A 17293-nucleotide genomic window follows, 5' to 3' on the forward strand; every position below is an offset into this window, starting at 1 on the left:
TAACATACTGTCTGCCATAGTAAGTTAGAAAAATAAATTTAAAAAACCATAAACATTAAATACATGGTTCTTATCGTTTAACATCCCACTTGACCTTTTTTTTACAAACTGAACATTGCTGTTTTAACTACTTATGACCAGTACCCTTACAGCCCATTTTATTTGTCTTACTGACATGACCTCATTGAAAGATAATATCTAATTAATAAGAAGAAAGCTCTAATTTGAAGAAAACATTTATCAATGCATTACCTAGAAGTAACTACTTATATACTGAAACACTGATATCCATTCTTCTGTGTTTTACCTGCCCAATTTTTAGCATATTTCCACCAATATTTAAACAATAGGTAGTGCCCCAGTTATTGAAAATCCCTTCAAACACATTGTCAGGAGTTAGTCTAAAGCCCTGATATGGTCAGAAGCGAAAGGAAAAAAAAATAATTCACTCCAAGATCTCCATGAGGCTATTTTTGCAATGGTTTTGCCTCCAGAACACAGGTGTCCTAAAAACCACTGCTAAATGTAAGCCAAAATGGGAAAGGAAGAGACTCATATCAACATCTCATTGCACATGTAGATTCCAGCATCTTTCACAAATGTGGCAGGATCAACAAAAGAACCATGGAAAAATTTGAGAAGGAGGCTGCTGAGACGCAGAAGGGCTCCCTCAAGTACTATGCCTCGGTCTTGGATAAACTGAAAGCTGAACATGAGCGTGGTATCACCACTGGTCTCTCCCTGTGGAAACTTGAGGCCAGCAACCATTATGTGGCCATCATTGATGCCCCAGGACACAGAGATTGTATCAAAAACATGATTACAGGCACTTCTCAAGCTGACTGTGCTGTCCTGATTGTTGCTGCTGGTGTTGGTATATTAGAAGCAGGTATCTCTCTCCAAGGATGGGCAGACCTGTGAGCATGCCCTCTGGCTTACACACCACTGGGTGTGAAACAACTAGTTGTTGACATTAACAGAATGGATTCCACTGAGCCACTCTATAGTCAGAAAGGATATGAGGAAATTGTTAAGGAAGAACCTGCCATATGGAAATTGGCTACAACCCTGACATAGTAGCGTTTGTGCCAAATTTCTGATTGGAATGGCAACAACATGCTGCAGCGGAAGTGCTAACGTGCCCTGGTTCAAGGAATGGAAAGTCAACCGTAAAGATGGCAATGCAGTGGAAGCACACTGCTTGAAGCTCTGGATTGCATCCTACCACCAATTCATCCGACTGACAAGCCCCTGCATCTGTCCCTCTAGGACAGTGATGGCGAACCTATGACACGCGTGTCAGAGTTGACACGCGAACTCATTATTTTTGGTTGATTTTTCTTTGTTAAATGGCATTTAAATATATAAAATAAATATCAAAAATATAAGTCTTTGTTTTACTATGGTTGCAAATATCAAAAAATTTCTATATGTGACACGGCACCAGAGTTAGGGTTTTTCAAAATGCTGACACGCCGAGCTCAAAGGTTCGCCATCACTGCTCTAGGACCATGGTTCTCAACCTGTGGGTCACGACCCCTTTGGCGGTCGAATGATCCTTTCACAGGGGTCGCCTAAGACCATCCTGCATATCAGATATTTACATTACGATTCATGACAGTAGCAGCATTACAGTTATGAAGTAGCAACGAAAATAATTTTATGGTTGGGTCACAACATGAGGAACTGTATTTAAAGGGCCAGAAGGTTGAGAACCACTGGTCTAGGGTTTCAATAAAATTGGTGCTATTAGTACTGTCTCTGTGGGCTGAGGGGAGAATGGTGGTCTTAAACATGGCATGGTGGTTACTTTTGCTCCAGTCAATGCTACAACTGAAGTAAAGCCTGTTGAAATGCAACACGAAGCTTTGAATGAAGCTCATCTGGGACTGTGTGGGCTTCATTGTCAAGAATGTGTCTGTCAAAGATGTTTCTCCTGACAACGTGTCTGGTGACAGCAAAAATGACCCACCCCTAAAAGCAGCTGGCTTCACAGCTCAGGTGATTGCCCTGAGCCATCCAGGCCAAATCAGCGCTGGATATGCACCTGTGCTGGGTTGATACCCAGCTCACAGTGCTCACAAATTTGCTGAGCTGAGAAGATTGATCATCCTTCTGGGAAAAAGCTGGAAGATGGCCCAAACTTCCTGAAATCTGGTGATGCTGTCATCACTGGTATGGTTCCTGACAAGGCCATGTGTGCTGAGAGCTTCTCTGACCACCCTCCTCTGGGCTGTTTTGCTGTTCGCAATGTAAGACAGTTTCTGTGGGCATCCCCAGAGCAGTGGGCAAGAAGGCATCTGGAGCTGGGAAAGTCACAGGTTTGCCCAGAAAGCTCAGAAGGTTAAATAAATATTATCCCAATACCTGCCATCCCACTCTTAATCAGTGGTGGAAGAACGGTCTCAGAACTATTTGTCTCAATTGGCCATTTAAATTTTGGAATAAAAGTCTGGTTGATAATTACAATGCATCATAAAATCCTTCAGAAGGAAAGAAGAATGTTTTGTGGACCATTCTCTTTTGTTTTTGTGGGGTTTGTTTTTTTTCATTTTTGTGTGTGTATGTGTGTGTTTGTGTGTATGTTTTAAAGTTATTAGTTTTTTTCTAAAAAACTTGACCAGAAATCTATCACAGAATTTTGAGACTCATTAACACACAGTTTAATGGAGAAAAAAGATCTCCATGGAATTTAGTGGAGGTCCCAATTATTCAGTACTAGAGGCCCGGTGCATGAAATTTGTGCACTGGGTGTGTGAATGAGTGTGTGTGTGTGTGTGTGTGTGTGTGTGTGTGTCCCCCTCAACCCAGCCTGCACCCTCTCCAATCTGGGACCCCCCTCACAATCCAGGACTGCCGGATCCTAACTGCTCACCTGCCTGCCTGCTTGATTGCCTCTAACTGCTTCTGTCTGTCAGCCTGATCACCCCCTAACCACTCCCCTGCCAGCCTGATCAATGCTGAACTGTTCCCCTGCCTGCCCGAAGCCCCTAAACTGCCCTCCCCTGCAGGCCCGGTCACCCCTAACTACCCTCCCCTACAGGCCTGATTGCCCCCAACTGCCCTCCCCTGCTGGCCTGGTCACCCCTAACTGCCCTCCCCTGCAGGCCTGATCGCCCACAACTGCCCTCCCCTGCTGGCCATCTTGTGGTGGCCATCTTTGACCACATGGGGGTGGCCATCTTGTGTGTTGGAGTGATGGTCAATTTGCATACTACCCCTTTATTATATAGGATGTTAGCAACCCCCCACCCCTACCCCCCTACCGTGCACTAGGAATGTTCTTTCCAGTCAAACTCTACTGGGTCAGGAAAAGCAAACCAGGAAATGCTGAGGTCTTCATTTATAACGTCCTTTCCTAACTTCTATTTCTGTCCATGGTACTACTATTGCATCTGTACCAGGGTTAAAACCTCAGAGCTGCTTTTTATTGACACTTCTCTACTTTGAGTTATTTTTAATATTTATCATTCCTCTCAGTGCCCACAATTACAATCCCTGCCTAAGCCCCTATCAGTTTACGTATTTGTTATGACCATTTTTTCAACCACCCTATATAAACCTGGCTTCATCCTGTGTTAATCCTTCCTTCCTAACAGTAACAGGTTCATTTTTCTAAAAGTCCACTTTGATCATATCAGGATTTATCCAAAACTCTGCAACTCCCTTTTGGTTAACTGATTCACACTTCCATTAGAATATTCATTCATACCCACTTATGAGCATGGAAATAATTCCTGACCCAAAAGTAGGACTACAAGGGATTCCTGCCAGAGCAGGCATAGCCTCACTTTTAAGACTTTCTTGAAGCTCAGGCTTCATGCTATCCACCCACATTCCTTGGCTTTACTCTTTTGTGCTTTATATTTCTTAGACCTTGACTTCTTGTCTAGTCTCTGACCTTCAAGCCAGCCTTTGGTCAGGTATTGCATGCATCTTCATTCAGAAATCTTCAGTGGTGCACTATTATTTTTATAAATGCTTGGTTCTGGCATTCCAAGCCCTCTATGACTTTATGTTATATATCCAACATGATCTCCCAGTGCTCCCCAACATGAACTCTGAGCTGACCCAGCAAGATTCATTGTCCTCTGAACACTTCAAAGGCCCTTCTTGCTTCTGTGTCTTTGTTCCAGCTACTGCTCACACAGGAAATCTCCTCTCACCCTCATTTCCAAATACTAACCAATTTTTTAACGTCCAATTAAGGTCACGCTTTCATCACAAGGCCACCTGAAATGATTCTGGCTTACATTGAATTTTCCTTCCTTTAGTCTCTCACAGTGTTTGTACTATCTATACCACACAATGCAGAGAATAATGCCACACAATGTACAGGGCGCCCCAAAAATGTATATACACTCTAACACTTGACGGCTCAATTTTGAAAATAAAATGAAATTTAATGAACACCACCTTTATAATTATTCAAAGTGTGTGTATACATTTTTGGGACAATCTATATAATTGGAAGGAAGAATATTGTTCCTCATCTCAACCTCAAATAGTTATTACCTCCTCTAGGGCAAGAATTGAGTCTCTTAATTATTTTTTCTACCCTTGCCCACATAGATGACAGTACCAGAACTGAGCACATATATACATGATATAATAAATATTCGTTGAATTGAATGAATAGAAATGACATCAACTTTATGATTTTGAGATGTAGACTTTGTTACCTTGCCATTCCATCTCACATTTCAGGGCCCAAACCCCATTTATGGATGTGTGTATAGAACCACTAAGTGTGTGCATGGTACTGCTCATAGCACTCAAGAATGGTGAATGCAAAAATATTACACAATACTAGCACAAAAATATGCTGTAATTAAAGGATTCATATGTAGCTGAATTATAAAAACTATCTCCAATCTGTTATTGCAGTGCTTTTATATAATGTTATACTGAAGATTTTGAAAAAGAAAAGTAGTTATAAGGTTAGTGTGCTACAATAGAGCATTATATTTAAAAGTATAAAACAAAATAATACTCTGTAATAGCTAAGCTGAACATTAAAAATCATTTCATTAGCAATATCAAACAATATGCTCTAGCTGAAAAACAATTTATTATTCAAAGTACCAATTAAACTAAATGTGATATGTAAAATTTGTGTTGGAAAAAATCAGTTTCATATAATTAACTTCAGACTAACACTGCAATTAGTAAAGAAAATATGCAGATGTTACCAAATTTTGCAGTGCTATTACGTGGGAGTTGAAATATGTGTTGTGCTTCTGCTTTAGAAAATAATTTCTGGTGTGAAATTATTTTGATGGAAGGCACAAGTACAGTTAAAAAGGGAACCAAATAGGACTCTCAGAAAACTGATGTATTTTTTATTTTTAATCTATAAAGGATAACACTCAGTTTAAAACTTAACTACCATAACCTTTAATGAATTAATGTACCATAATGAAAGTAATCTCAAGTTGTCTTTCCAAAAGGTCAAAGAAAGAAGTGAGAAGGAATATCAGTTCTTTGACCCTGAAGATGACTCTGCTCTGGGATCTAAGACCACACAGGAGGGCGGAGGAAAAAACTTCAAAGTACAAATGTCTCTCACGCTGTAGTGCCCTGTTTTGCCATGCTGCAGAAACATTTTGTGTTAATAACATTTTACCCTTCTTAGCCCCTTTGAAAATTATTTTTTCATGGCATAAATAAATACATAAATGAAGAGGCTTTCAGGTTTGATTTCTAAGTGTTTTTTTTAACGTTCTTTTCTGTTATGCTTTTATTGTAATAATATAGTGGGCAGTGCAAAGTTATCATTGAGTATTAAATCAAACAACTTCCATAACGCTTCCAAACAGCTCAAATCCCAGTGTTCTCGGATTCAACTGGCATGCAGGAAGCCTTGGTGTTCTGGGGGCTTACTTGCCTTTTCTTTGGTTATAATGACAATTATGAGAGTTACGATGATTAAAACAATGAGAATGATAACTTCTGAAAGCATTTTAAACTTGAAAGTGACTTTATCAGACCATACAGTCTTGGGGTATAGTTCTGAGTATGTATATGGCCACAAAGGGGGTGATGGTGAGTTGCTGTCATTCTGCTTGTCATGAAGTCAGTTTAGTCAGCGTGGGATAGAGAAGCATAAGGTGGATGTTGCAACATATTTCACAACCAGGACAATGGAGGGCAGAATGTCTGGGAGTAGTGAGCCCCAGGGATGGACAGAGCTGGGCCCTGGGACAGACATGAAGAGAACCTTGTTCCATCCTGGCTGAGCGCACTGTGTGGGTGCCTGGACAGCCTGGGTGAGGGGCTGATGGCTGTTTGCAGCTGGTCACACCCCTTTCAGGGTGGGGGTCCCCACTGGGGTGCCTGCCCAGCCTGGATGAGGGGCTGATGGCTGTTTTCAGGCTGGCCCCATCCCCTTTAGGGTGGGGGTCTCCACTGGGGTTCCTGGCCAGTCTGGGTGAGGGACTGAGGGCCGTTTTCAGGCTGGCCGGTGACTGAAGCTCCCAGCCTCTCCTTTTTTTCTTTTTTTTTTTTTTATTCTGGGATTTATTTACCTTCTATAATTGAAACTTTGTTGCCATCACTGGAGCTGAGAGCCGGGCTCCTGCTTGCTCCAGCTCTGTGGCCACGGCCTGCTGAGAGCAGGTATCTGGGGTTTGTTTAGCTTCTATAATTGAAACTTTGTTGCTTTTGGAGCTCAGAGCCAGGCCGCGGCAGCCAGGGAACCTTGGCTTCCTCCATCACTGGAGCAAGCAAGCCTCCTGCTCGCTTCAGCTGTGTGGCTGCCGGCCGCCATCTTGGTTGGGTTAATTTGCGTATCTTGCTGATTAGCCAATGGGAGACATAGCGAAGGTATGGTCAATTACCATGTTTTTCTATTATTAGATAGGATAATACTGTTAGTCACAAGAGCTCTACAGATCATATAGCGACTTGATTATTCTCTTACCTACTCACTGCTAAGGACTCTATAAGGTAAGAATTGCCATGAATGGTCACACATTTGGATGCTGGCTTTTCTTTATTGCTTCTTCTCACACATCTCTAGAACTTGGGTCAAGTTCTGCAAAATCTCCTCAGCATCTCAGATGGGAAACTTAGAGAAAGTATACTTGATTCCCTCTCTCTGGTAAATACACTTAAGATTTGTAAAGTTTGATATGGGACAACAGAAATTTAGTGAAGCCCATACACTTCAGAGCTTTGGACCTACATTAAAGTTCACGAATGTGAGCAGAGTTCACAAAGCATAAGATTAGAGACCTCTTAGGGGGTCCTGGGATCAATGCCAGGGCAGCCTGCTATGTCTTCTAGTGATGTTCCTCCCACCCCCTCTCCCTGCTGTTTGCATGCGTATTGTTTGGGGTAGGGGTTGGGATTGAGATTATTTGTAAACATTTTTAAAATTTACTTTAAAATTTGAACCTTTTATGAATGGCTGTCAGCATTGACACAGCTCACCTCAGCTTGGGCTCCATTACTCAGACATTCTTTTTTGAAGGGCTAGCTTGAGTGCCTTTAGAATAATGGTAGTGTGTGTGTGGGGGGGGAGGGAGTGTTATATTTTTGTTTAATTATATTCCACCTCTGTGGAAAATATTTTACTTCCTTGAGGTATAGTTATTTGTATGATGCTAAAGAGCAAAGAGAAAGAATAAATTAATTTGATTTATCTTATACCTTGGTTTTATACTTATAATGTCATTTTCTCTTTGGGAAGGTGGGACAAATTTAACTTTCTTGTTAAATTTTAGCTTATCAATTCTTAGAGACAATTTTGCTGAGTTAGGCTTGGCTTGGGACATTACCTGACCACTGAATAAGGATTCATGTGGTCATTACAAATCTGCTGTTTTGTTGGCCAAAAGGTCTCTGTGAACGAGAGTCCTCTTAATACAAGGAATAGATCTGCCACAATCTTCTTGACAACTGAGTTGTTCAAGTCACAAAAGAGAGCTTTTTTTTCCTTCTAGATGTTTCCCCCCCTTTAAAATCACAGGGTTTCTTAGGGGAGATGAAAGCTCCTTAGAAGAAATGGAAGTCACCACAGACTTGTCAATTTCTCTTGCTCCATGTTCCTCACATGTTGTCCCAAGACAATCTCCACATTTATTACCACATTTCTTGAACTTCCAAAAGGGAAAACTGGCACTAGAGTATAAAATTAAGATACAAGTTAATTTATCCACTGTCTTTTTCATTATATAGATACTCTTCAAAGAAGTAAAATATTTTTGGAAGGGGGAGATATATAAATAAACAAGAAAACAACCCTCACTTCAATCTTTCTAAAAACTGAAGCAAGACCTTCAAAGAGTGTGTGTTTCTAGTGCTATAGCCCAAGTCAGGTCTTTTATCCTTTAATTAAAAATTAAAAACAGATTTTAAAATGGGACCAAGTGATGCAGCATGGATTAAGGCATGTGGTGCATTAGAATAATGAACATTAAACTAACTCAGCTGGAGAGGAATTCTAAATGTATTTTCTCCAATACTCATTTAATGGTGCTTCTATTGCATTTCACCTGTCATAACATGGCTTGATCTTCTAGGATAATTAAGTATTTATATCCTTAGAAACAATTGCTATTTTAGAATTTCCCTATATAACTCAGTAAGAGTCACTGTGTTCTTCTCAGTTTCTTATAAACACTTACATATTACTAATTAAGATACTAAACACATTGTCTGTTTTGTGTGTTTAAAATATTTTACCAGGAAGGAGGGGAATAAACAAGGAGAGCATGTCAATGAAGAAGAGAAATATAAAGATACTAGAGGCCCGGTCCACGAAAATCGTGCACTGGGGGTAGGGGGGCGTCCCTCAGCCTCGCAGTCCAGGACCCCTAGAAGGATGTCTGCCTGCTGGCAGTTAGACATCCCTCTCACAGTCCAGGGCTCTCACAATCTAGGATCCCTCTCACTCCTTACCATCCGCCTGCAGCGCAGGTGGGAGAGGCGCCTGCCACCGCCCCTGTGCTCACCAGCCATGAGTCCAGCTTCTGACTGAGTGGTGCTCACCCTGTGGGAGCACACTGACCACCAGGGGGCAGCTCCTGCATTGAGCGTCTGCACCCTGGTGGTCAGTGCGCTTCATAGTGACCAGTTGTTCCACCTTTCAGTTAATTTGCATATTAGGGTTTTATTATATAGGATTATTTTATCTAGTAAAAATATTCCATGTAAAATTCATAGAAATGAATTAGTACTTTTGAACAGTGGGGTAATCAATGTTGTTATATCCTGAAAGTGATAAATATTTTAAAATTCCTAAATGGAATGTGAAAACAAGCTTATCATACCTGTATAATTATTGCTTAGATTTATTTGTGTCTTTCTTTCAAACTTAGTGAATAAAATATATAGCAAGGGGTGTTGACCTCTGCAGAGTTTCAGAAACTACAAATACCTCATGTATTGGTGAACTTTTCACAAATACGAAACGATGAAGGGCAATATTAATTTATAAAAGAGTCCTTGTCAGGGACTAGTCATTAGATCATCTAAATGCAGTCAAGAAGAGTTAGCCAAATTAGTGACATAGAAAGATATACTGGCTAACAGAAGATAAAAGAAAGAAATGGAAACCTGGATAGAACTTTTGTATAAATTCTGGTGCTTGGTTAGAGAAAGCAGCAAAATTGCTTTATTCTCATTTATATCCCTTTTCTATCATATTAGAATATCATCACATAACTTCTGGAAGAAACTGAGGAGGCATCTCAGAGCTTGCCTAGATCTACACTGAATTTGGACACAGGGACATAGCCATGGCAGACTTAGAACCGAGTCCTAAATGTCCCTGATGTCACCACCTATCACTCATTTTTCTGCAGCACTGTTGTTTCCTGTAAGTTAAGAATTTGTCCACTTATTCTAATGTATCTTGCTCACTGGACAGTAAGTTTAGATTACGTTCTGAATGAGTAGTCAGAAATTGACTGCTAACCAACTAAATATACTAAAGAATAAACTCTACTGTATTACCACGGCTACTACTAAATTTCTGTATTCCAAATGTGGAAGCCATATACTTAGGTGCCCTGCTGTCAACTCTAAATCTAGGTGTGGGGATGTGGTCTTCTTGAACCTAGGAAATTATAAAGGTTAATTCATGCATGAGAAGTTAATTTTACTCATTTATTCATTTGTACCCGCCAATTGTTTTGCCTTTTTTAATATGACAAATTTTAATTTTATTTTAAAATATCCTGAACATGGACAAATGATTACCAACTTACCAACTAGGGTAACTTGATTTAGAAACAAACAAACAAACAAACAAACAAACAAACAAACAAAAAACCTTGGTAATTCTACAACCAGTAATTTTCAAAATGAGTATGACTTGGGATATTTATTTGCTTTCTCTATTAATTAGGACAATGTTTCCTAGAATCAACCTCTTTACTCTTTACATAGCTCTAATTAGGAGAATGGTGAAAAACTAATTATTTTATCATAAGCAAATCAGGCAAAGAACTTGTATGAATATATGCATAACCCATGGACACAGACAATAGGGTGGTGAAAGCCTGGGGCAGGAGTTTGGGATAGGCTAGAAGGGGTCAATGGGGGAGAAAAGGGGACATATGTAATACTTTAAACAATAAAGATTTAATTACAAATAAAATAAATATCCTCACTCCTCGGGTGATGATTCAAATACTATTACTACCACTACTACTACCACCACTACTACTACCATTACTACTATTACTACTAATAATAAAGGGAAATTTGATAGACAAAAAAGCAAATCAGTTTTATTCTACTTTAATATTTATAAATGCATTATAAAATATTTTTAAAATGGTAATTCTGATTTGCCATACCAAATTGGTATCAATCTCTTATTTTGACTATTGGACAAGTTGGAGGTAAACTTTCATAAAAGAGCTGAGGATTGCCAATTTAGTTGATATAACTTGCTCAAAAAAAACCCCTCCCCAAATATTAACATACACTTTTACCATTAAAATGAAATTAGTGACAATTGTGTTACTATAGGATTTTTAGATTTAACATGTTTCCTTACAGTGGTCTAATTCTGAGCATAGAAAATACACAAGATAAAGGGAGTCGAGCTCATTTTTTATCCTTTCAGAAAATACTTATCAAGAGCCTACAAGTAACAGACACTTTGTTAGGTGTTAGGAGCACAGTGTGATCAATTGGGTCAATATTGCCGAGGAGCACAGTTACTAGGTGGGGAGAGAAAAGAGGGCTGAGCAGATGTAAGAATTCTTTCTTTTGCCTTCAGTGAGCTACAATAATATATTGAACTCAGAAAAATTCAAAGTGCTGAGTTATATAATGAATAGTGGATGACAGTTAAGTCTCTATAGGAATTCCAGTCCAATCTAGAAATATTCTGAACATTCAATTTTGAAATTCTCTTTCCACCAGATAAAGGAAAGCCAGTAAAAAACCACCAGACTACTGTAAAATGCTTCTCACATTGTCCAATATTCATCTGTCTTCCATAGTTGCAATGTTTATATGTCTGTTTGTTTTCTATTAAAGCTCACCTCACATATTTTTATATAGGACAAACAATAGATATTAAAAATTATAGATACACATAAATAACAATGCAATTCTGAAAGTCACTTTTATTTCCTTTTTTATGTTTTCAAATACCTCCTTAAAGAAGAAACTGAAGTTCAGAGAGGCTCAGAGATTCTTCCAAGCTGTTCTCTTCATTAGCACTTATGGTAAGAAAATCACTATTTGAGCAGATTTGGAGCAGTAAGCAAAAATAGAATGGACTCATTTTTAAAAATTATTACCCATATTTCTAACTTGAGTTATATTTAAGTGGAAACACTAGTATCGCATTCTTTCAAATAGTTCTTTATTTTGTCTTAAAAATTGTTTTTGACAGGAATAGCTGACCCAGAGTGCATGCTTATCAATATATTAGGATTGCGTGCTTATCAATATATCAATGTATATGAGGATTACCAATTTAGTTTATATGATTTGCTCAAAAACACCTCTCCAAATATGAACATACACTTTTACCATTAAAATGAAATTAGTGGCAATAATATTCACTCTTCCTTTTTTAATAGATTGACTTCATATGCTTACAAATGTAAGCATACACAGCTTCTTGACAAAAACAATCCCACAATCTCAAGATAAGCCTACCTGCTCCCTCTGCACAGCATCTCCCCTACATAGAAACATTTCTGCTTAGGAAACAGGGAATAATTTAGCTTTCAGTACAGGTTGCTTTTTGGCTGACTGAAGAGATATGAATTTATTCTTGAATAAGAACCAGACTATAAAAAATCTAGTGGTAAACATGTTAGTTATAGAAATATATAAAGAGAACTGCAAAGAGGCATATGCTACCCATTAGAAAACATTAAGAGTGATTAAATACAGAATGTCAAATGCTACATGCTGAAAGATAAATAAATGAAATTGCTGTAAGGCAGTTTTAAAAAATTACAGCAACCATATGTCCCTGATTTTTCAAGACAGTCCTAATTTCAAATACCTGTTCCTACTGTTAAATAATGTGTCTTTTTTAAAAATAGGAACATTTTAATTTTAATTCAAAGACAATTAGCTAGTAAAAAGTTATTACCTTGTTTTTAATTTTGTAAATATGAAGCATATTGATAAATTTACAACAATTTATTTATTTTAAATGTTAGTTAATTTATTGGGATGACATTGGTTAATAAAATTATATAAGTTTCAGGTATACAATTATACAATACATCATCTGCATATTGTATTGTATGTTTACTATGCCAAGTCAAATCTCATTCTATCACCATTTAGCCCTCTGTTACCCTTTCTACCTCTCCCCCCACTGCCCCCCTGTCTCCGCCCCTCCCTCCCCCCCGGCTCCTCCAGCAACCACCACACAGACAACTAGATAAATCATGTCTTGATTTGTTGTTGTTTTTTAGAGAATTTTGTCACTGCAGGAAAAGCATATTATTGAAACTAAGGTGTTCCTGTAGTTTCTAGGACACTAACTTTGATATATCATAGGACCAAACTATACAAAAAATACCAGCATGTTTTCTTTTTTCTCTCAACCAAAGAAATAACTCAAGAGAATGGCTACTGTTAATCAAATGAGAACATATTGATAAGATGGAAAGCAGTCTTTCTATGCAAAGAAGTTGAAGTTGCCTTTATTAACTGCATACCTCCTTCCTGATTTACTTGACTATATTTTCACAACAAAGCTACATACCTTTGAAAAAGAATGGAAACTTTCAGAAAACGTTGTCATTCCATATATAATTATTGTCCTTTTCATAATATTGTTTTACCAAAACCATATTAGGTAAAATTCCTTTAGGTTTTGTGAAAGGGTTTCACTGGGTTTCTAAATAAGTCTATTTTAATGCCACTGGAAAAGAGGACAAGATAATCACACAAAACGAGAGACCACATACCAATTGCTGTCATGTAATCCCAGCGCTCAGTGAGGCACATATTGAAGATGAGGTGATCAGATGTTTGCCCTTGGCCAATAAGTGAAATCTGCCTCTCCAATTTCTGGCAAACAGACGAAGTCCAGCCAATAAGAAACCAAAATACTACCAGGAGTATTACCGCCAGCATCCTCATAACCCGGCCACCAGTCATATATGGAATCCGTTGGGCTGTTCGCGAAAGAAACACTTTCAAAACCCTAGAAAAGCAAGACATCAAAATGTTAAGGGAAAACTAAAAATGAGTAAAATTCTAAAATACGTTATTTTTCTTGGTGAAGTTTAAACCCATCAAAATCTACTTAGGCAGAGTAGAAAACCAGAAACAGTATTACTTTTATTTTCACTCAGTTTCATTCTACTTTACCTTCCAACAGCAGAAAAAATATCCTACAGTAGGGACCAGTGATTAAATAGATTTGTCTAGAATGGAATTCTTTTGAATATGTCTTAATATTTTAAGAAATATTATCAGGAGTGTAGAAAGATCGGTAGAAAGGCAACATTGCTTAAACAGGGTTTCTGAGGGATCAAAAAATAATCCTGAACATGAGAGTTGGATTTTATAATATTTTGTTTTTTACAATATTTTTACTGTACCAGTTATATTTTTACTATAAAACTTTATAAGGTATTTTTTTGAAAATAATTTTATATGATGCCCCTCTATAGCCATCTGATCACATTACCAAAAATAAAAATGAAATAAGTTTGAAAACAATGATGGCATATTTAAAATATTAGGGTAATTCAATAAGATCACTGCATTAAGTAAGAGGATTTGGATGGCCTATAAGAAATGTGATTTTTTAAATTTTGGGTTGTTTTCTTATATATATGACTCAAATAAATAGGATTGAGATGAATTAGATAATATCTAAGAACTGTTCCATCTCTAAAGATTTTGTGAGGACAAAATCTAACCTACTATAACCTTATTTTAATTTCACTTCCAGAATATTCTTAGCTGATTTTAACTCCCACTCTCATTCTGATATTTTGTATTATAAAATTTATTTGAACCACTATGAGTGATTTATAATACTATGTGGGTATCTATAATCAATTCCCTTAAATCTAAAATAAATTCATTTCCCAAACTTTTCTATTCCCTATTCCATCTCATTCTTTCAACATTTTTTGTGAAGTGTTCATATGAATTCTTCAAAAAAACATCATTGTAAATCTAGAAATGAGACAAATGTACCTGAAATAGTCTAGATGTATTATGCTATTTCTCTCTACATATAGACCTTGGTAGCTCTTTCTGAATTAATACAATACATCCAATAAAGATAGTTATTTTCTAGAAGATTCTTGTTTAAATCTTTACCCTTCATTTCCTATGTCTTTAACTCCATTTTTCTTCAGCTAACACTCAGCAAGAAGTTATATCTAAATAAAAAACATCCTCAATTTTTCTGTGGAACAATGTCAGAAAGGTATTAGTATCAAATAAGAGGACAACAGAGGATCTCATTAACTACTCCCCATTTAACTAGCTCACTAGATTAGCAATTATTCTTCATTCCCCGTATAGACACAGTGAGCACTGCCAGGCTAGCACTGGCGGCTGAAATGCTACCTCTCTCTCTAGTATGTCTCAAACACCGCTGCTCCAGCCAGTGCTATTGCTACTTCCTTAGAATTAGTTGCATTTGTCCCCAGACTATACCCATTGTTATCATTGTATTTAATTGAACTAAATCATGAATAAAATAATTATACAAGACTGTTAAAGAAAAGGAGACTTATCTGTATACAATCTATTTTGATTACTTTGATAAGATTCCATAAAGCTTAGTCACTAATATGACCTGTAAACTTAGAGAAAAGTGAGGAAGTTTTAAGATATTGAGGTGGTCAATAAACATCAAAACCAGAAAGAGGCTATTCTTTAAATGACCTCAAAAAACTCCTTAGAGTTCCACTACTACTTAAAGAACCAACAGTGTGAACAGTAAATAATGCACTGTGGTGATTTATCCTAGAAAGAGAACAATGTTTCCCAAACATCGGACCCAGCGTCAAAGAAGAGATCTTATTTAGCACTAGAAAGACTGAAACGTAGTATGTACCTATATTGCCCAAAAGCGGTCAAAATGACTGCATTGTGAAAGAATGATATCGGAGCACTCTTCACTTATGTTCCTTAGCTTTTCCAATAACTCCCTTCTATTCGACATTTCTTTCATGAATTTAGGGCGCAAAAGAAATAAAATAAACAACTTATTAGAACAAGTATCACTGCATAAAGATTCGAATAACAAGTACTAGTTTAGCTTATTGAGCAACTGCAACTTATCAAGTATCGACAATTTATCATGTACTTGTATGTTATCATGTGACGGTAATCGAAAAAAAATGAAAACTGTTATTTCAATACAGAGCCGAACTGGTCATATAAGAAATTTACTCAATTCAATAATAAGAGTCATTTGATTATTTAAAATTTCCCAAGCAGTCAAAATGACTGTTTTTGGGCAATATAGGTATAACACATATATATATACCAGAAATGAAGGAGGGGGGAGGTAACTACAATTATTAATAAACGCATTTATATGTTGTACAAAAAGTCACAAAATTCTAAGACATTGTGTCCTTATATACATAATTGTTTTTCTAATTGAAATTAAAAAGCAGTAAAAACGACTTCCTTGGGCAATCTAGTGTTAAAAAATATTGATGAATGATTGTTTGTGAGTTTTAAATTACAGTTTCTATACACTTCTTTAATGTCTCTCTCCTTTAAATGTTAACAGTTAATTGACCAATTACTAATCCCATAAAAAGGCTTCTATTATCAGCAAATCAAAAGATTCACAGAACTCTATCTTAGCAATGAGAGAAAATTCTTGGAAAAGTAATAGTTGCCAATGCCAATCTTATTTTATGTAGGAGAAACGTGCAGCCACTATGTTTTTTTTTGTGTGTGTGTGTGTGTGTGCGTTTTTAAAAATCTTCACCAGAGGATATTTTCCCATTGATTTTTAGAGAGAGTGGAAGAGAGAGGGAAAGACAGAAAGAAATATTGATGTGAAAGAAACACATTGATTGGTTGCCTCCTGCATGCACCCTGACCAGGGCCTGGGCTGGGGAGGAGCCTGCAACAGAGGTCTGTGCCCTTGACCAGAATCAAACCCAGGACCTTTGGTCCACAGGCTGATGCTCTAGCCACTGAGCCAATCTGGCTAGGGTCGTGTAGCCACTACACACACATAATTATTTCTGGTTGTACCTGGATGAATTCTAAATGTTGAATGACTAGGATCTCAAAAAAGGGATTCTGACCCATTTTTTTAACCTTCAATATTTGGCTAGGGCAGAAAAATAATTGTTTCACATTCTACCTTGACTCAATGTGAAATATAATTATAATGAACTAACATTTATATAGTAACAACCATATGCTAGTTATCATGCTAGGCAACATGGGAGACATAAGTCATGGTTCTTGTCTTCAAAAGCTAACAATTTACCTAGAAATAAGTGTGCAAATACCTACCATAATAAACAGCCCTATATGTTGTCTGTAGCTACTAAGTTTAGTAAACTAATAGAATAGATGGTATTTAGTTGGGCCTTGATGGATATCAATGGATAAAAATGGAGGAAAGTAGAGAAGACAAAAAGAGATTCTAGTTGAAGGGAAATGACATAACAAAGTATAAAGCAGAAAATTATAAGTTGCAATTGAGGGAATAGTGGGTTGAACCCTCTGGCAAGAAAAAAGTTTTTTCCTCAACCCACAGGAACTCCTAGGGATTTTTCAAATTACTGCGAGAACCAATGCTTCAGAGAAGAATCCTTTTTCCATGGCCAAGATGTAGAAAATCATTTATTTTTCT

The 17293-nt window shown here is 37.3% G+C and overlaps 1 protein-coding gene across 1 annotated transcript in view; it reads right to left on the reverse strand.

Annotated features, from left to right (window-relative positions):
* GPR158 (G protein-coupled receptor 158) overlaps positions 1-17293 on the reverse strand; it is a 383045-nt gene that overhangs the window by 13127 nt on the left and 352625 nt on the right. Inside the window, exon 7 of the mRNA XM_036344876.1 lies at positions 13404-13642. Within this exon, the coding sequence (XP_036200769.1) occupies positions 13404-13642 (239 nt within the window). The remainder of the gene's footprint in view (positions 1-13403; positions 13643-17293) is intronic.

Source organism: Myotis myotis, unplaced genomic scaffold (assembly GCF_014108235.1).
Source record: "Myotis myotis isolate mMyoMyo1 unplaced genomic scaffold, mMyoMyo1.p scaffold_m19_p_1, whole genome shotgun sequence".
Taxonomy (NCBI): domain Eukaryota; kingdom Metazoa; phylum Chordata; class Mammalia; order Chiroptera; family Vespertilionidae; genus Myotis; species Myotis myotis.